This window comes from Anomaloglossus baeobatrachus, chromosome 6 (genome assembly GCF_048569485.1).
Source record: "Anomaloglossus baeobatrachus isolate aAnoBae1 chromosome 6, aAnoBae1.hap1, whole genome shotgun sequence".
NCBI lineage: Eukaryota > Metazoa > Chordata > Amphibia > Anura > Aromobatidae > Anomaloglossus > Anomaloglossus baeobatrachus.
Window position 1 is genome coordinate 366,514,772 of NC_134358.1, and position 20,880 is coordinate 366,535,651.

The window sequence follows — 20,880 nt, forward strand, 5'->3', positions numbered from 1 at the left end:
GAGGCTGGAAGGAGAGAGGCTGAGCAAACGTGCTCCATCCGCCATACTGCGCACTCCCTATCGTGCTGCATCCCCCATGCTGCGCACTCCCAAACGTGGTCCATCCGCCATGCTGCGCACTCCCAAACGTGGTCCATCCGCCATGCTGCGCACTCCCAAACGTGGTCCATCCGCCATGCTGCGCACTCCCAAACGTGCTCCATCCGCCATGCTGCGCACTCCCAAACGTGCTCCATCCGCCATACTGCGCACTCCCCATCGTGCACCATCCGGCATGCTGCGCACTCCTAAGCGGATGGAGCATGATAGGGGGTGCGCAGCATGGCGGATGGAGCACGTTTGGGAGTGCGCAGCATGGCGGATGGAGCACGTTTGGGAGTGCGCAGCATGACGGATGGAGCACGTTTGGGAGTGCGCAGCATGACGGATGGAGCATGTTTGGGAGTGCGCAGCATGCCGGATGGTGCACGATGGGGAGTGCGCAGTATGGCGGATGGAGCACGTTTGGGAGTGCGCAGTATGGCGGTTGGAGCACGTTTCGGAGTGCGCAGCATGGCGGATGGAGCACGTTTGGGAGTGCGCAGCATGGCGGATGGACCACGTTTGAGAGCGCGCAGCATGGCGGATGGAGCACGTTTGGGAGTGCGCAGCATGGCGGATGGAGCACGTTTGGAAGTGCGCAGCATGGCGGATGGAGCACGTTTGGGAGTGCGCAGCATGGCGGATGGAGCACGTTTGGGAGTGCGCAGCATGCCGGATGGTGCACGATGGGGAGTGCGCAGTATGGCGGATGGAGCACGTTTGGGAGTGCGCAGCATGGCGGATGGAGCACGTTTGGGAGTGCGCAGCATGGCGGATGGACCACGTTTGGGAGTGCGCAGCATGGCGGATGGAGCACGTTTGGGAGTGCGCAGCATGGCGGATGGAGCACGTTTGGGAGTGCGCAGCATGGCGGGTGGAGCACGTTTGGGAGTGCGCAGCATGGCGGATGGAGCATGATAGGGGGTGCGCAGCATGGCGGATGGAGCACGTTTGGGAGTGCGCAGCATGGCGGATGGAGCACGTTTGGGAGTGTGCAGCATGGCGGATAGAGCACGATGGGGAGTGCACAGTATGGCGGATGGAGCACGTTTGGGAGTGCGCAGTATGGCGGATGGAGCACGTTTCGGAGTGCGCAGCATGGCGGATGGAGCACGTTTGGGAGTGCGCAGCATGGCGGATGGACCACGTTTGGGAGCGCGCAGCATGGCGGATGGAGCACGTTTGGGAGTGCGCAGCATGGCGGATGGAGCACGTTTGGAAGTGCGCAGCATGGCGGATGGAGCACGTTTGGGAGTGCGCAGCATGGCGGATGGAGCACGTTTGGGAGTGCGCAGCATGCCGGATGGTGCACGATGGGGAGTGCGCAGTATGGCGGATGGAGCACGTTTGGGAGTGCGCAGCATGGCGGATGGAGCACGTTTGGGAGTGCGCAGCATGGCGGATGGACCACGTTTGGGAGTGCGCAGCATGGCGGATGGAGCACGTTTGGGAGTGCGCAGCATGGCGGATGGAGCACGTTTGGGAGTGCGCAGCATGGCGGGTGGAGCACGTTTGGGAGTGCGCAGCATGGCGGATGGAGCATGATAGGGGGTGCGCAGCATGGCGGATGGAGCACGTTTGGGAGTGCGCAGCATGGCGGATGGAGCACGTTTGGGAGTGTGCAACATGGCGGATAGAGCACGATGGGGAGTGCGCAGCATGGCGGATGGAGCACGTTTGGGAGTGCGCAGCATGGGGGATGCAGCACGATGGGGAGTGCGCAGTATGGCGGATGGAGCACGTTTGGGAGTGCGCAGCATGGCGGATGGACCACGTTTGGGAGTGCGCAGCATGGCGGATGGAGCACGTTTGGGAGTGCGCAGCATGGGGGATGCAGCACGATGGAGGGTGCGCAGCATGGGGGATGGAGCACGATGGGAGGTGCACACCTCCCCCCAACACACACACACACGCGCACTGCACAACACACACACACTAGGAATCACAAACAACGCCCTACACAGACACCCACACACACAGACAGCGCTGCACACACAAATATACGCACATACTGCACAACACACACATTGCTCAAAACATACCTCCCCCCAAAACACACCACACACACAACGCTACAGACACACAGCGCTCCACAAACAACGCAACACACGCAACACACATACAACACCGCTCTCACCCCCCGCGACACTCAGAACATGTACAGCGCCCTACACAAACACTTGGTAACTACACACAACAACATCTATATATATAACAAAAATCATACATGAACTACACAATACGTAAATTCTAGAATACCCGATGCGTAGAATCGGGCCACCTTCTAGTATATTTATATTTGTGAAGTGGTATATATTTATATATGTGAAGATGTGTATTTATGTGCTCTGTGTACATGTGTGTATATGCTCAGTGTATACATGAAGTGTGTTATGTTTGCATACATAAACCTGGCTGAACGTGTTGGAACCTTGAAATTGTTCTAGAACATGAAGTATTTCTCCCAGAAAATTCTTACAAAGGTTGATTTCCTTTGTGTGTAGGAGAGGAGTGTACTTACAATCATTTCCTGGGAGAAATACTTAATTTTCTAGAACAATTTCAAAGGTACCAACTCTTTCAGCCATGACTGTATTTGTGTATCAAACAGTGTTTGTGTCACATACTGTGAAGTATGTAGTATCCACTTTTAAATATCCCAGCAGCACAAACAAGGTGTAAACATGTCGGCAATCGCATAACAAATGTGCAAAATGCTGCTCATTCATCGGATGATTGGTTTGTTCATGGTGGAACAAAATCATTGTTATTAGCAGCACATGGCCCGATACAAATGCAGAAGTGAGAGTCAGTTCTTTTATAGTCCTCAGAAATATAGTTCTACTATGTATAAATGTAGGCGTCCCTTACATGATAGATAATAGTAGATTTCATGACTGCATAATAAGTAAAGACACTCCCAGCATCCACCCAGCTTAGCCTCATCCCCTAAACAAGTATATATTCCAGAAGGGAAATCTCACACCCTAAAAGCTTTTTGGCAGGCCTGAAGATTTTAAATCTTTAACATTTCCCCTCATTTTCATCATGCCTGTCAAAATAATTTGTAATCCTACTTAACAAATGTGGTTGGTTAACTCACTACTATGTCGCACAGAAAAGGGTTAGGCCTTTAACCACATGGGTACACCATTCAGGGTCAGTGTCCCCCACCTCCATCCCTTTCCCTGTCCTAACTTTAATTTCCAAGTAATATAATATACATATTCTGTGACATTGTGGGGGTTGGTTCACTTCAGCAGTGACATCTGTTGGTCAGATGTGGTGGAGATGCTGCTATAGGGCTGGTCAGCCGGTCATGGTGCAGGAGATCAGCAGGGCAAATTTTCTTAGCTGGAACATAAAATACAGAATTAGATCTGGTACACAGATTATTATTATGCATATCACTACATATATAACCCTGTAGTAGACACTTCTACTACTAACTGTGATATTCCTGAAAATCAATCACCTTGTTAGTTGGATTCAATCATGATTTTTGACCCACTCACCACTGGGAGTGCTACTGCTATGTTTGAGTGTAGTACCTCATGAATTCAGTTTTACATCGTCTACCAATCAAGTTTAAACTCCCTTTACACCCAAAAGCTGTCTAGGTAGGGCATTACCTTGGCTATTATAGTAATACTAGAAGGTGGCCCGATTCTACGCATCGGGTATTCTAGAATTTACGTATTGTGTAGTTCATGTATGATTTTTGTTATATATATAGATGTTGTTGTGTGTAGTTACCAAGTGTTTGTGTAGGGCGCTGTACATGTTCTGAGTGTCGCGGGGGGTGAGAGCGGTGTTGTATGTGTGTTGCGTGTGTTGCGTTGTTTGTGGAGCGCTGTGTGTCTGTAGCGTTGTGTGTGTGGTGTGTTTTGGGGGGAGGTATGTTTTGAGCAATGTGTGTGTTGTGCAGTATGTGCGTATATTTGTGTGTGCAGCGCTGTCTGTGTGTGTGGGTGTCTGTGTAGGGCGTTGTTTGTGATTCCTAGTGTGTGTGTGTTGTGCAGTGCGCGTGTGTGTGTGTGTTGGGGGGAGGTGTGCACCTCCCATCGTGCTCCATCCCCCATGCTGCGCACCCTCCATCGTGCTGCATCCCCCATGCTGCGCACTCCCAAACGTGCTCCATCCGCCATGCTGCGCACTCCCAAACGTGGTCCATCCGCCATGCTGCGCACTCCCAAACGTGCTCCATCCGCCATACTGCGCACTCCCCATCGTGCTGCATCCCCCATGCTGCGCACTCCCAAACGTGCTCCATCCGCCATGCTGCGCACTCCCCATCGTGCTCTATCCGCCATGTTGCACACTCCCAAACGTGCTCCATCCGCCATGCTGCGCACTCCCAAACGTGCTCCATCCGCCATGCTGCGCACCCCCTATCATGCTCCATCCGCCATGCTGCGCACTCCCAAACGTGCTCCACCCGCCATGCTGCGCACTCCCAAACGTGCTCCATCCGCCATGCTGCGCACTCCCAAACGTGCTCCATCCGCCATGCTGCGCACTCCCAAACGTGGTCCATCCGCCATGCTGCGCACTCCCAAACGTGCTCCATCCGCCATGCTGCGCACTCCCAAACGTGCTCCATCCGCCATACTGCGCACTCCCCATCGTGCACCATCCGGCATGCTGCGCACTCCCAAACGTGCTCCATCCGCCATGCTGCGCACTCCCAAACGTGCTCCATCCGCCATGCTGCGCACTTCCAAACGTGCTCCATCCGCCATGCTGCGCACTCCCAAACGTGCTCCATCCGCCATGCTGCGCGCTCCCAAACTTGGTCCATCCGCCATGCTGCGCACTCCCAAACGTGCTCCATCCGCCATGCTGCGCACTCCGAAACGTGCTCCATCCGCCATACTGCGCACTCCCAAACGTGCTCCATCCGCCATACTGTGCACTCCCCATCGTGCTCTATCCGCCATGCTGCACACTCCCAAACGTGCTCCATCCGCCATGCTGCGCACTCCCAAACGTGCTCCATCCGCCATGCTGCGCACCCCCTATCATGCTCCATCCGCCATGCTGCGCACTCCCAAACGTGCTCCACCCGCCATGCTGCGCACTCCCAAACGTGCTCCATCCGCCATGCTGCGCACTCCCAAACGTGCTCCATCCGCCATGCTGCGCACTCCCAAACGTGGTCCATCCGCCATGCTGCGCACTCCCAAACGTGCTCCATCCGCCATGCTGCGCACTCCCAAACGTGCTCCATCCGCCATACTGCGCACTCCCCATCGTGCACCATCCGGCATGCTGCGCACTCCCAAACGTGCTCCATCCGCCATGCTGCGCACTCCCAAACGTGCTCCATCCGCCATGCTGCGCACTTCCAAACGTGCTCCATCCGCCATGCTGCGCACTCCCAAACGTGCTCCATCCGCCATGCTGCGCGCTCTCAAACGTGGTCCATCCGCCATGCTGCGCACTCCCAAACGTGCTCCATCCGCCATGCTGCGCACTCCGAAACGTGCTCCAACCGCCATACTGCGCACTCCCAAACGTGCTCCATCCGCCATACTGCGCACTCCCCATCGTGCACCATCCGGCATGCTGCGCACTCCCAAACATGCTCCATCCGTCATGCTGCGCACTCCCAAACGTGCTCCATCCGTCATGCTGCGCACTCCCAAACGTGCTCCATCCGCCATGCTGCGCACTCCCAAACGTGCTCCATCCGCCATGCTGCGCACCCCCTATCATGCTCCATCCGCTTAGGAGTGCGCAGCATGCCGGATGGTGCACGATGGGGAGTGCGCAGTATGGCGGATGGAGCACGTTTGGGAGTGCGCAGCATGGCGGATGGAGCACGTTTGGGAGTGCGCAGCATGGCGGATGGACCACGTTTGGGAGTGCGCAGCATGGCGGATGGACCACGTTTGGGAGTGCGCAGCATGGCGGATGGACCACGTTTGGGAGTGCGCAGCATGAGGGATGCAGCACGATGGGGAGTGCGCAGTATGGCGGATGGAGCACGTTTGCTCAGCCTCTCTCCTTCCAGCCTCCCTCAGCATCAGCCCCCCCCTCCCAGCCTTCCCCAAGATCAGCCTCTCTGCTCCCAGCCTCCTCCAGCACGCCGTGCTCCTCTGCCGACACTCACCCACACCCGATCGCATCCACTCACCCACACAACCGATCGCATCCACTCACCCACACAACCGATCGCATCCACTCACACACACAACCGATCGCATCCACTCACACACACAACCGATCGCATCCACTCACACACACACCCGATCGCATACACTCACACACACACCCGATCGCATACACTCACACACACACCCGATCGCATACACTCACACACACACCCGATCGCATACACTCACACACACAGACACTGACGATATTGCACATACGCGCTGATACTCACAACATCCGGGGATATCACATGCTTCTGGCCATGTGATCCTCCGTCAGGTCCTGGAAGCTCACAGCACAATATCGCCGCCGAGAAGCAAGCGATATCCCAGGATGTTGTGAGTATGTGGATGCGATGTGATGTGTGTATGTGAGTGAGTGTGATCTGATTTGTGTGTGTGTGTGTGTGTGTGCTGTTATGTTATGTATGTTCTGCAGCTGCAGGACCTTGATGTGTGGATGCGATGTGATGTGTGTGTGATGTGTGTGTGAGTGTGAGCCGGTGTACACTGGTAACTATGATACACATCGGGTAACTAAGGGACCTTAGTTACCAGATGTGTATAATGGTTACCAGCTTTCACTGCCTCCGTTAAGATCCCAGCATCGCAAGGTTATGTCTGGCGCTGCCGGGATCCTGACGGAGCCGGTGTAGAAGCAAGCGATATCCCAGCATGTTGTGAGTGTGTGGATGTGATGTGTGAGAGTGAGTGTGAGAGTGAGTGTGATCTGATGTGTGTGTGTGTACTCACCTGGGAATCGGAGCCCCGTGTCAGTTGGGCCACAGCGAGCGTGCATTGCGTGAGGGGGCGGGGCCTGCAGAGAGCCGGGGCAAGAGGCCAATCCGTGTGGGGGGGCGGGGCCATGGCGAGCCCAGCGGCCAATCAGCTTTGTGTCACCGTAAGGACACAATTTCGGAGCATGACAGACAGACAGACAGATAGACAGACAGACAGATAGACAGACAGACAGACAGACAGACAGACAGACAGACAGACAGAATAAGGCAATTATATATATAGATTAGTTAGGAACTATATAACCTGATGGATGAAAAGACATGCTTGAAACATACGTCGAGGCAGTGGAGGTGCTCTGATCACTGAGTTCACTTGTAAGTATTGTACTTGCCTATGCCAATTAATGCACTTTACTCCTTTAACATTACTCCTATACATTGTTAATTTTAAAGGGTTTGATATGTATTTGGTTCTATCTCCATAGCTGGATTTATCATATATTAAGCAAATCTATTGATTACATTTTAGGAGAGAGATTACTATTATTATTTATAATTTGCCGCCTGTGCAATCTTTGAATCTGTTTGAGTCTATCGGATATAGGAATAAGGTTTTTATGCTGTATTTATATCCTTTTTAATTTTAATTGTTTATCCTATTAAAAGGTTTTTTATTGAAAAATGTTTTTTATATGAATACCCCAGGAAAGTTTAAATTCCTTTTATCTTTAGACTTGATATATTTATACAATAAGGCAAAGAGCTACTCCTGCAACATTGTTTGTTTAACATGGTCTCTTGGATTTTATAGTGATATAATTTTTTCTGTAAGCATATATTTTTCGTTTCTAATGAAATATGGATTTGGTATAATATACTTGTTTTTTCTTTTCCTTGTTTTTACTGTCACATGCTGCCTGAAAGAGAACTCTGCCTTCAGGGATCATTTTAAGTAGAAGGGGCATTACCAGTGTGAGACAAGTAACTTATTTTCAAAAGTTTTTATTAATCGCTAATAAAGAATCAAGTTGTGTTAGCTTCTTAAATTTTTGAATATACATAAGTTTATGAAAACAGAGCAATAGAAATAATTATATTATTAAACACTTTATGAAGGGATGGGTATGGAAAAAATCAGGGAGGATTAATATTGGGTCAGGATATAATTTTATTGGGGATAAAAAGGGAACAAAAGAGGAAAAATGGTGAGGGAAGGAAGGACGGGGATAGGGGAAGACAATCCTGTCCAAACACATTTTATACAATTTGATTTAACAATTCTAAGTAATTTGATTGTTAATTTATATTTAAAGGTACTTGAGAACAAAAACTATAATTACCAGAAATCAAAAAAATAATATTAAAGGACGTGAGACAAGTAACTTACACAGAACTGGAGAAATTAACCTTTGTCTTTTTGCAAACACATTTTTACAGTTCTCTGAGCTCTGATATATTGCAACAATATTACCACACTGTCTGTCTGTGAGATGAAGGCTGAAGCTGAGAGGAACCTGCAGATGTGTCAGTTATAATCACACACAGCACTGTAGTGAGATCAGGAGAGCAGAGAATGGCCATCACACTGGTAACGTCCCATTCTATTTAATATAGGCTCTAGAGTAGAGGCAGAGTTATCTTCCCAGGCTGCATCCTCCCCAAAGCCTGGCTGAGCTCATATACATAAAATGATAAATGATGGTTTACCAACACCAATGCATCTGATATGAGGCATGAAGGTATGACTTTTATGCATTATATAACCTGTATGCATACAGTATATTAATTATTTAGATAAGTGAAATGTGGTGACAGATTACCCTTGATAGATATACAGCACAAATATCATCATTTTTGTCCAGGCAGTTTGCTAAAGTGTATCAATGTGGTAATAATCTACAATCCTGGAGTTTAGGTTGTTTAGTTCACATTGCTTTACAACAGTGATCCCCAGCATTTCTGACCTTGGGAGCCACATTTAGTTCTGAGAGGGTCAATAACCATATCCAGTTCTGAGAGAGGGTTGCGAGCCACATCCAGGTCTGAGAGAGTGTAACGAACCACGTTTAGCGCTGAGTCATAAGCCACATGCAGCTTCTGCAACACTCACAGTAGTGATACCCAGGGGCCCCATTACTGAAATAATAGCCAAATCTTTTCCACAGAAATCACTTGAGGTAGTATACTAATATTCAGGGGTTTCAAATTTGGCCAATTCAGATTTGATCTTCTTGGCAGGGTTACTCACAAAAGTCACCATCTGGAGACCTGCCCTTCATAGCTGTTTGCTGGACTAATGAACTAAGCTGGCAGACAGCTGCAAGCCAAGTGTGGCTCCCGAGTCACAGCTTAGGACCCTTGGGTTTATAATATATGCCAAAACTAGAACAAGGTTTGTAGCCTTTCCATCAGGGGTACACAAGCCATTAGCATACCTCCCAACCGTCCCGGATTCTGAGGGACAGCCCCAATTTTAGAGGTGTGTCCCGCGGCTCACAGCTGATGTCCCGGCTCCTCCCTTAAGTGCAGTGAATAAATTAAATTACATTTTCATCAGCTCTGAATTATCAGGGAAGCCAGGACTCGAAACCATGAACTCATTGTTCCATAGGCAGCAGCTCTACCACTGAGCCACTGCCTGAATTGGCAAGCATTGGAAGATTTTGTAATCATGACCTCTATATTGCAGTAGAGGAACCAAAAACAGATTATTCAGTTACAAAGATGGATGGATAGATGGATGACAGAGGGATGGATAGATGGATGACAGAGGGATGCATTGATGACAGAGGGATGGATGGATGGCAGAGGGATATATAGATACATGATAGATAATAGATTGATACATACATCATAGACATATAGATAGATGGATAGATACATGATAGATATATAATAGATAATGGATAGATAGAGATAGATAGATAAATACTGCATCTCTTTGTAGGTGAAGGAAAAAGTCAGATTCATTTCTTTCCATAAAACTACTATAAAAAAATGAGGAAAAAAAATACAAATACAATTTTTTTTATTTATTTTTTTATGTTCACCACCTTGGATTCAAACCAGCAACCTGCAAACATGTCCAGCAGCCTCTTAGCTTTTCTACCTGATATAAGCTGATGCGCCACTAGGAATTGATGATGTAAGAGGGAGGATTTTATATGAATAAACCTACAATGCAGCCTCTGATTACACAGGACACAGAGCTCCATTGTACAGAGCAGCATCTCTATCTCCTGTATTCTACAGGGAGAGGAAAAGAGTTGTTTTTTTTCTTCTTCTAATAAAATTACTAAAAATACTAAAAGAAATAGAATAATGTAATTTTATTACTTTTTTTTTATAAAATAATAAACATCACAAATCCGCAAATAACATGGACATATTTTGTGTCCCTGTAATCATAACGACCCGAGCAACACAGCGATCAGATTATTGATGAGGATTGGTAAATGGCGGAAAAAAATGGCGCAATTTATTATTTTTCTTTATTAAAACCCATAAAAAAATGTAATAAAAAATGTATCACTGAGGTAGTCTTCACACGTAGCGTAAATGCTGCGGTTTTTCTGCAGGTGTCTGTACCACGAGCGCTGTAACAATCTTCTCTGATTATTGCATGTTTGCGGTATTTTTTATGCACTGTCCCCCTTATTTGATACATGTTTGTTGAAGATGTGAATCCTGAAGATTATAAAGAAAAAAAACCACCAAAACCGCAAAGTTCATGACGTCTCATCAACTTTGCTTGGACATTTAGTCCATGTTCACATGTAGTGTAAATGCTACATTTTTTCTGCTGTTTTTTTGCACATTTATTCTGCTGTGTTTAATTGTCCAAGCAAAGTGAATGTGATTCCATGAGAAGAAGCCGTTGAACTCTGCGGTTTTGATGTTTTTTTTTTTCTCTAGAGGTTTCTATGTGGAGCTAAAAAATGCAGGAAAAAGCTTCTCTACAATAAAAACGCAGATTCACATCTGAACCAAAAACGCATTAAATAATGGAGAAAAGGCATAAAAAATGCAGCAAAAATGGAAAAATCAGAGAAGATTGTTATTGTGTAGTTTGGTGAAGACAGCGGCAGAAACAAAAAGAAACAGAATTTATGTAATGTGTGAACACTGCCTTATAGGCACAAATAAGCAGGATGTCATATAGTGACACAGAAATATAAGAAAATTCTGGCTGCTTTGACTATTAACGAACAGTCTGGGGCATCTGCTGAATGACCCTTACTGCCAAATGAGTGTGGCTAGGGGGATGTGGCTAGGGAAGTGGTCAAAATTTGCCGCTGCGCGCGCCGCATGCTTTGTCCCTCTTTCTTTTCTTCAAAAGTTGGGAGGTATGCCATTAGTAGAGGGCCTTCTGTAATCTTAAGACTGAAGTTACACTTACTTGTGACTCCTATTGGCTGGTTTCTCTCCTAACAAGAACGGGTCAGCTTCATGTACTTATACACAGTTGTCTGACCTGTCAGGAGAGCCAGAAGCGACTCTCGCTCTAGTCGCATGCGAATAATTGGATTATATGTTGAAGCATAAGCGAGTAAACTTCATAGCTCATAATTACTGGTGGATTGTTGGGGAGAAATAATTTGGTGCTTGGGTGACCTATGGTATCAGAGGGGACCTTTTGTTGAGATGTTAACAGGAGCCCTTTACTGTCTGCATCTACTTCTGCCCTACATGTTCTCTTTCACAAAAAAAGAAACAATATTGAGATGTTTCAGAACTTTAACCTTTTGTTATTCTGCTGATCGACTCCCTTTAAAGATGAAAAATGGAATACCAAATTATTCAGATTATATTTTAGGGTTTTTTTTTGTTTAGGTAACAGACTATGCTATAGCACGAAGGATTGTTGATCTACATGCAAGAAATGAAGAATCTATAGTGAGAGTTTACACACTAGAAGACATTCAGAGATATTTACTATTTGCTCGTCAATTCCAGCCAAAAGTAAGTTTCAAAATATACTGTGTTTTCGTCAAAGTATTGTCATTTTATTTTAGACTGGATTTGAAAAATACAAAAACAAAATATATTCTTCACAGATTTTCCATTGCTGGGTATTTTCTAAAAATCGTTAAGCAAAAATGAAGAAAAAAATGAATGGTATTCACCAGCTATTGGTCACTAATATTGAAAAAATGTATGTTTAATGTATAAATGTTATCACTGTATGGCTTTAGATTGTCATGATGCCAAAACCATTCAAATGGTATAGCTTTACGCAACTTAAATGTTTTTAGGTGCCCACCTTTGTATAGAAGTTGCTGCGATGATCAATCTGATGTAGTTAAACGTGTGTGTGTGTGTGTGTTCATATAACAGGTGAAGTGAATAACATTGGTCTTGTAAAAATTGCTCCTGTTAAAGGGTGGGTTATATTAAACAGCCACAGTACAGTCCACTTTTTTGACAATATCTCAGTAGTAGTAGTAAAATAAGGCCGGGTTAAGAACCTTGTTGACTTTCAAGGGTTAGATGACTGTCGCAGGATTTCCATAATAGCAGGGCTTTTGAGGTGTTCCCCATATGCAGCGATTAGAACCTGTTCAAATGTGGTCCAAGAAAGGACAGCCAATGTGTCATTGTCTTGATGGTCCATTCTTTATGCTAAAAGAAAGACCTAACTAGCCGACTAGCCTACTCCTACAGAAGAATTACTGTAGCAAATTGCAGAAATATATATTATGCTGTAAAGGGGTCAGAAATATTATTTTATGTCAGATTGCTGTAAATTCTCAGTTCATTAAAAAGCCCCAAAGGTGACTCATGTCTACTTTTTCCAATCACATTTCTATATGCTACTTTTGCATGTAGCGTTACTCCCATCTAGGAGTAAACCTATGGTGGAAAGTGTTTTGTTTTTTTTTTGTTTTTTTTTTTTTTGTTTTTTTTTTATCTTCCCAGTTTGAGATGAATGTAAGGAGATGATGATGAACAGAAAGTGCACTCAATTATCCTTTTACAGTATCAACAAGTAATAGCTTTCATCTGCTGGCTGACTGCAACTAAAGAGCCCTATGTGTTTTTTCTCAAGCAATGAATTTTCAGAGATGCCAGGTCAGGTGACAGTTGTCAAAGTTACAAAATATAAGCGGCCTGGCCAGGCAGAGAAGGGAAGGAGTTGGCGGCAGAGCTTGTAACAGGCAGGTTGTCTGGCTGTGGAGGGGCGTACAGCCAACATCGCTCTAAAAGGTCACAGAGTGGTCAAATCCCAGAGAATGCCTGAGATTGGAGGCATACCGGAGTGGAGAAGACCTGAGCTGCGAGGAAGAACCGTAATTAGTGGCAGTAGCAAGACCTAAAAATGATCTAATCCTATTGAAGACCAGAGTCCTACCAGTCTCAGAGGAGAACCAGATTTCGTGGTCGAGCACCAAAGATCGGAGATGGAGAACTAGACTTTACAAATCAAGCACTGATGACCAGATGACATTTACCAGATCAAGAAGATAGAAGTGCCAAATGAGCTCAGTCATTGATTCCTGTTCAGGAGTATGGTACTAACTGAGGAAATTTTTTAACCAGAATTAAACTTGATATATAGCAAAGTATACCATAGCTCCATTATACCCTATGTGCTGATTAGCTGTGCTATTTTTTGTTATAGTTACCTATTCAGTTTAGAGGGAAATAGTGACCAGTTGGGGTGACACTAATGTTTCCCTGACAGAGAAGCCTGCGTCAGATTAATATTCTATAATACATGCAAGTTGGTCTTTAGTAGCTGTTTGTAAGGTGTCACATTTATGATTTGTAATTGACAAATTTTGCATTCATCTGCATGCCAGAAGTTGTTTATACTGTGTTTTACCTTATCTTCTGCCACTACCTATTTCTCTAAAATATTTGTTGAAAGTAATCAGTGTCACCTTTACTGTGCCGTTGCATTCCTTGAACCTGTATGAGTTTTATATTTTTGAAGTGTCACATAAAATAAAATAGAATGAAAAGAGTCCACCTCCCATAGGGTGACCCTGAGTGGTACACTTAGGATGGGTGGTGAGTCGTTGCTCCCCTTATGGAGTGGTGAATGTCACATCTTCATTATAAGCCTGTTGGTATCAGTCGTTGCCATCTGCCAGCAGGTAGAAGAATCCATTCCTCTGTGTATAAATGATTATAGGAAGGAGGTTAGGTGTTTGGAGGTGACTGCACTGCTGCTATAGAAGATGAAAACTTCCCTACTCCCAGATGTACTCAAGAAGTTTATTATGCATTTCTGATTCTAACTGAGCCTTTCTTCAAATCAAATTACAGATCAAATACCTATCCTCCTTATATCCAGATAAGTGTCTCTTGGTCTCCTAAAACCAATTAATCCTAATGTAATATATTTATAAGCAACACAAGGGCAGTCTTGAGCTGCTTGAATAGCAGGAGAATGGTGAACTTTCATTCATACTGCTGAAGTATTTCAAGATGGAGGGGAAAGGGGAGGTTGGTTTGGTTCCTTTATACTGATTAACCGCGCTTTAAAATTTAGCAATACTAGGATTAAATGTGACACAGGGATTATATTGGAGATGAGCAAATCTATTGAAAGTGGGTTCTGTTTGTTTGAATTTGCTTGGTTCTGAGTGTCTAAAAGTTCAACACTATTGGTGCTTAGTGACAATCTCCTAAAATAACCTGGGCTATATTAAACCATGCAGAAGATTGCACCAGCCAAAAAAGGAACTCATGACGTTATTCCCTTTTAAGGAGTTGTACATTTTCAGGCAATGCTGTACCCAATCTGCAGTTTGCTAAAACATAACGCAATTGCTCTAAACCGAAGAAAGGCCACATATAAATCCTAAAAAGATTCAATTTAATTTGTGAGCCACTGCAAGTGTCAAATATCTTTCCAAGCTACATTTGGATTTAACAACTTCATATACAACCCCTGATAAAAATGATGGAATCACCTGGCTCTGAGGATGTTCATTCAGTTTAATTTTGTTAAAAAAAAAAAAAAAAAAAAAGCAGATCACAGACATGGCACCAAACTAAAGTCTTTTCAAATGTCACCTTTCTGGCTTTAAGGCCCCTTTCACACGTTAGTGATTCTGGGACGTTTGTGCTTTTTTTAAAACGCACCAGAATCACTGACATACGCAGACCCATTATAATGAATGGGTCTGCTCACACGTCAGTGATTTTTCACTGCACGTGTCTCAGTGCGGCGTACCCGCGTGTGCGTGATTGCCACATGGAGACATGTCCATTTTTTTCTGGCATCACTTATTATTATTATTATTTTATTCATTTATATAGCGCTATTAATTCCACAGCGCTTTACATACATCAGGAACACTGTCCCCATTGGGGCTCACAATCTAAAGTCCCTATCTGTATGTCTTTGGAGTGTGGGAGGAAACCGGAGTACCCGGAGGAAACCCACGCAAACACGGGGAGAACATACAAACTCCTTGCAGATAGTGTCCTTGGTGGGATTTGAACCCAGGACCCCAGCGCTGCAAGACTGCAGTGCTAACCACGCAGTGGTGTGGTCCGTGAAACACGTGCCAGAAAAGAACGTGCTTTTAAAATAAAAGTCATTTTTACTCACCCGGCGTCCAGCGATGTCCTCTGCAGCCCGTTCTCCCTGCTGCTTCTGAGCCGGCTCATTATTGTCACGCATATTCATGATGCGCAACACAGCCGACCCGGAAGCAGGTGCTGCGGGTGTCACCGCCGGCCAGATGCTGCACCGCGGGAGCGATCAGCACCATGGACAGCGGGAGCACGCACAGGTGAGTTGTTTTCTAAGTGCAATCACGGGCCACGGAGAACGGAGCCCGGATTGCACTTAGACAACCCACGTGTGCCGTGAATCACGGCACACGCAGGGACATGTGCGTGTTTTACACGCCAGTGAAAAACGTCACTGTTTTTCACTGACGTGTGAAACGGGCCTAAGAAACACTAAAAAAAATCATGAAAACATAATGTGCTAGCCAGTGACAGTTAGTTTTCAAGACCAAACGGGGGAAAAATAATTATGAAATCATGAAAAACAAACAAAAGAACACTCCAGTAGATCACTAGTACTTTGTTGCACCACCTCTGGCTTTTATAACCGCTTGCAGTCTCTGAGGCATGGACTTAATGAGTGACAAACAGTACTCAACATCAATCTGGCCCTAAATTTCTCAGATTGCTATTGCCAGATCAGCTTTACAGGTTGGAGCCTTGTCATGGACCATTTTCTTAAACGTTCACCAAAGATTTTCAATTGGATTGAGATCCGGTCTATTTGCAGGCCATGACATTGACCTTATGTGTCTTCTCTCAAGGAATGTTTTCACAGGTTTTGCTCTATGGCAGGATGCATTATCATCTTGATAAATGATTTCATCATCCCAAAACATTCTTTCAATTGAAGAAATAAGAAAAGTGTCCAAAATTTCAATGTAAACTTGGGCATATATTGAAGATGTAATGACAGCCATCTCCCCAGTGCCTTTACCTGATATACAGACCCATATCATCAATGACTGGAAATCTACATGTTCTCTTCAGGCAGTCATCTTTATATTGTTCCATTTCCTTTACGTGGTTTCTTACAGTTCGGTCATAGACATTGACTCCAGTTTCCTCCCATTCATTCCTTTTTTCTTGTGTTGTTTTTTTGTTTTGGAGACACATTGCTTTAAGTTTCCTGTCTTGGCGCTTTGATGTCTTCCTTGGTCTACCAGTATATTTGCCTTTAATAACCTTCCTATGTTTGTTTTTGGTCCAGATTTTAGACACCGCTGACTCTGAACAACCAACATCTTTTGCAACATTGCGTGATGATTTACACTCTTTTAACAGTTTGATAATCCTCTCCTTTGTTTCAATTGACATCAATTGTGTTGTAGCCATAATTCATGCCAGTTCACTTGGTGCAACAGCTCTCCAAGGTGTGATCACTCCTTGTTAGATGCAAACTAAAGGCCCCTTTACACACTAAGACTTTTTAGCGATCCCAACCTGGCCGGGATCGCTTCAAAGTCTCTGGTGAGTCGCTGGTGAGCTGTCAAACAGGCAGACCTGGCCAACGACGCAACAGCGATCCGGACCTGCAGAATAACCTAGCTAGTCATTGGGGACATTGTAAAGCAGCTTTTTGAAAGGGAAGTCGCTAACGAAGTCGCTGTAAAGTCCCCTTTACACACTGAGACTTTCTAGCGATCATGCTGCACAGCGGGAAACAAAGGACCAAAGAATGGTCCTGAACGATTTGTAGCGATCAGCAACTTCACAGCAGGGGCCAGGTCGCTGATGTGTTTCACACACTGCAATGTCGCTGGGGAGGTCGCTATTACGTCACAAAACCGGTGACGTTACAGCGATGTCGTTTGCGATGTTGCAGTGTGTAAAGTCACCTTCACAAGCAGATCTTATTTGATGCAGATGTTTTGGGAATGAAAATTTACAGGGTGATTCCATAATTGTTTCCTCATAATTGAGTGATTCCATAATTTTTCTCTGTTTGGACTTGAAAAGTAACAGTTACTGGCTAGCACATTATGTTTTCATGAATTTTTTTTTAGTGTTTCTTAAAGCCATAAAGTTGCCATTTGAAATGACTTTTGTTTAAAAAAAGCAGATCACAGACATGTCACAAAACTAAACAACTGAATGAACATCTGTACCGCCCCGCTCTCAGCAGCCGAGCTGCTCAGATCCGGCCCTTCTGTGGGTGGCTCAAGGGTCTCCGGACCCGGGGGCCTCAGTCACTTCAAATGAAAAGGGGTAGTGATGGGATTGTGGATGTGGGACGTAAATGTACGGGCTGAGCCGTACGGAGTTCGTGACTCCACCCACGGTGTGTGGTGATATTGGACACCACCGCTGCAGTTACGGGGCACCCGAGGGATATGTTGTGTAGCAAGTTGTTAACTCCTCCGTGGGCAGGGATGGTGGCCCCAGGACCCATTGGGGGTTTGGCGATGCAGGGAGATGGGCGACCGCAGGGTGCTGGTGTACTCGCTATTAGAAAACACACGAGTCTCTGGTAAACCAAAGTGATGGTGGTCGGTGCCCGCAGCTGGCTGCGTTCTGGTTCCCCCACCCGGCTGGTGGTCTCTGTCTTTCTCCTGCACCTGTTTAGGATGGTGGACTGCCTGCGCTTGCAACTTCAGGAGTCCGCTGCTGGCTTGTGGTCGCCTAAGGAGCCCTTTGCCCGCAGACGCTGGCTCGTGGGATCTCTGAGCCGTGGCGGCGGCCTTTTATCCCGCTCGGTGGGCTGTTGCCTTCAATCGGGACTTTGGGTGGGACAGGACCTCTAGTCCTGGCCGTAATCAGTTAATTAAATCCAGTCACTTCTGGGCCTAGCTTCAGGGTCCAAGTACCCCCCTTTGTGCTCCAGTTTCAGAGTCGGTTCCCCGGGTCGGTACCGGTGGGCCACTACCCTGTCCAGGTCCACCTCGGTTCCACCGAGCCGTCTTCCCGGCTCCTGCAGACGGAGACCGCCATCTGCCTCCTAGCCAAAGGCACCAGGGCTCCTACCCTGGAACCTGTCAGTTTGTCTCAGGCCCAGACACAGGCCTGACCTCCACTGACACCAAACTCTAAAACTCAACTCTCTGAACTCCACTGACTTTTCCCCGCCCCGGGCTGTCTAAAACTTCTAGGTGGGCGTCTTCCAACCGCCTGGTTCCAACCCCTGGTGTGTCTATCAAGCCCAATGGGGATGACTAGGGTTTTAAGGTTGGCTGTGTGTTACCTGTGAGGGAAGGGTGTAATGCGGGGCCCTATCTGTGACTACCTTGCTCGGCCAAGGCGTCACACATCCTCAGAGCCAAGTGATTCCATAAATTTTGTCAGGGGTTGTAATTAACACCACGCTCTGTCTCCTCTGGTATTAACCATAATGTCCAGTGCACATTGCCATAAGGATGGAACAACTTCTTGAAAGTAAACCAAAAATATAACGGTTGAGAGACTCAGTGCTGAGCTGAAATGTTGCACACTATGTGGTGGTAAGTAAGCCATGCTTTGTCAGGTTTTCCAAGACCCTGGTGCTGTTGTCTTTTATCATATTTTTTGCATTGGAGGAAGAGATGTAATTGTACAATGTTCTGTCTGTAAGTTAATGTACAGGTTCATTTTAATAAATCCATACTATCCTAGGATTGCCTTTCTTGGGAGGTCTGCATCACCATGCTCCTGGAGTATGCGTTCAGATCTTAAGTGGTATGGCAAGCCAATCTCATTCTGAGGCTGTGTGCCCACAATGCCCAATGTGAGGAGTGTTCTCAAAATTGTGAGTTTGACATTTCTGATTCTCACTTTCTCAAAAATGCAGCGTCTTACAGTTCCAGGCAAGTGGATGGTGGTTAAAGAAATCTCATGCCCATTGTGTTTTTTTTGAGTGTAAACTGACCTGCGGTGTATGGTTCAAATCTGCAACATAATTTCTCTTGCGGGTATATGGAGTTCTATGAGCAGATTTTCCCCATAGAATTGTAGGCAGAATATCCAAAGGCAAAAAAATGCATGTGTTTTTAGTGCGTTTCCTCGACAAACTGGGCAAAAATGCATGTAATTTTTTGCCCAAATATATCAATTAAGTTCTGTCAAAGTGCAGTCCCAGAAATGATCAAAAACAAAAGCCTTTATTTAAAGCATATAGCTCCGGCACTCCTTGTGCCGGAGCTATATGTATTTTTCTGAGGTTGTTTTTTCTCCAGAGCACCCAACTAGATAGTGAGCCAGGCTTATCTTTTCTATTTATTTAAAGCATAACATGGCAAAAAGAGAGAGATTGCATCATCATATAACAAAACACACTCAAAAATGCAATGAAAAAATGCAAATAACTTAAAAGGGACAGAAATGCTGCAGCAATTCTGCAATATCGAAAACTAACCAAATGCTCATATTGGGAACGTAGCCTGAGAATAGTTTCACAAGACAGATTTCTCCACATACAGCATTGAGTAATTATTCTGATGTCTGTGACTAGCGTTTGATCAGAGTGGCATCAGTTTTTAATGTACATGGAGAGAAAAAAAATCTCCAAAAAAATTCTCCACCTTATATGAGACAATCTGTGAAAATCGTTTTGTTTTTTTTTTCTTTCATGGAACTTTGTCACCCAGGGCTATGGGGTACTCTGTCCCGGGCCGTATATGTACGGGGATGATGTGTCACGATTGTGTAACGGCCGATGCCCTGTTCCGTGACCCTGGGGAACTTTTTAATGGGTAATATGTACAGGGGAGATGAAAGAGTTTTTATTGTGACAATACTTGCGGGTTGCGGTTATGATGATAGAGCTGCCGCTGCACAGTCCGTTACCACTGGGGCTGATGGTGATGACAGCATGGATGTCAGGCCCTCCGCAAGTAGGGCCGGGCCCCAGGGAGTGAATGGTGGGATCCATTGCAGAAAGAAGGGAGACCACACGATGGGGATGGAGTGCAACTTCTATTTTTACTCACGGTGGTGTTGAGCTGTGGCACTGAGGATGGCTGGTTCAGACCCCTGGTCACTTTTGTCCCAGTGCTGGTGTGGTGATCTGGTAGTCTTTCCTCGGCACCTCTCACTTGTTGCTGGGACCCCGTGGCTTGGAGCGTTGGTGGGTCCCTTACTCTCTGTCAGCAGTCTCTCGTTCGTACGGCAGGCAGTGCGAACCCTGAAGTGTCTGTGTTCTGTTTCGGTCCCTGGCTCAATCTTTACTGCTGGTGCCCCCGGATTCTTGGGTCAGTGAGGTCTGTGAAGGTGTTTGTCAGATTGCCTGAACGTGTCACCTGACCTAGGGCTTTGTGCCCAGTTGGTGCTCTGGTGTCAGAGGTACCTGGCTGTACCCTCCCTGGCAACCACTCTCCTTTGCCACCTAGGTCACTGTTTCACGACCCTGTCTGGAGACATGTCCGTCCCCTTCAACTGTCACTACTCGACTCCCCTGTCTC

General features: G+C 46.2%; 1 protein-coding gene across 1 annotated transcript in view; it reads left to right on the top strand.

The window, feature by feature from the left end:
- LOC142243927 (maternal DNA replication licensing factor mcm6) overlaps positions 1-20,880 on the top strand; it is a 470,818-nt gene that overhangs the window by 348,345 nt on the left and 101,593 nt on the right. The window contains exon 12 of the mRNA XM_075316119.1: positions 11,813-11,941. Coding sequence (XP_075172234.1) covers positions 11,813-11,941 — 129 coding nt within the window. The remainder of the gene's footprint in view (positions 1-11,812; positions 11,942-20,880) is intronic.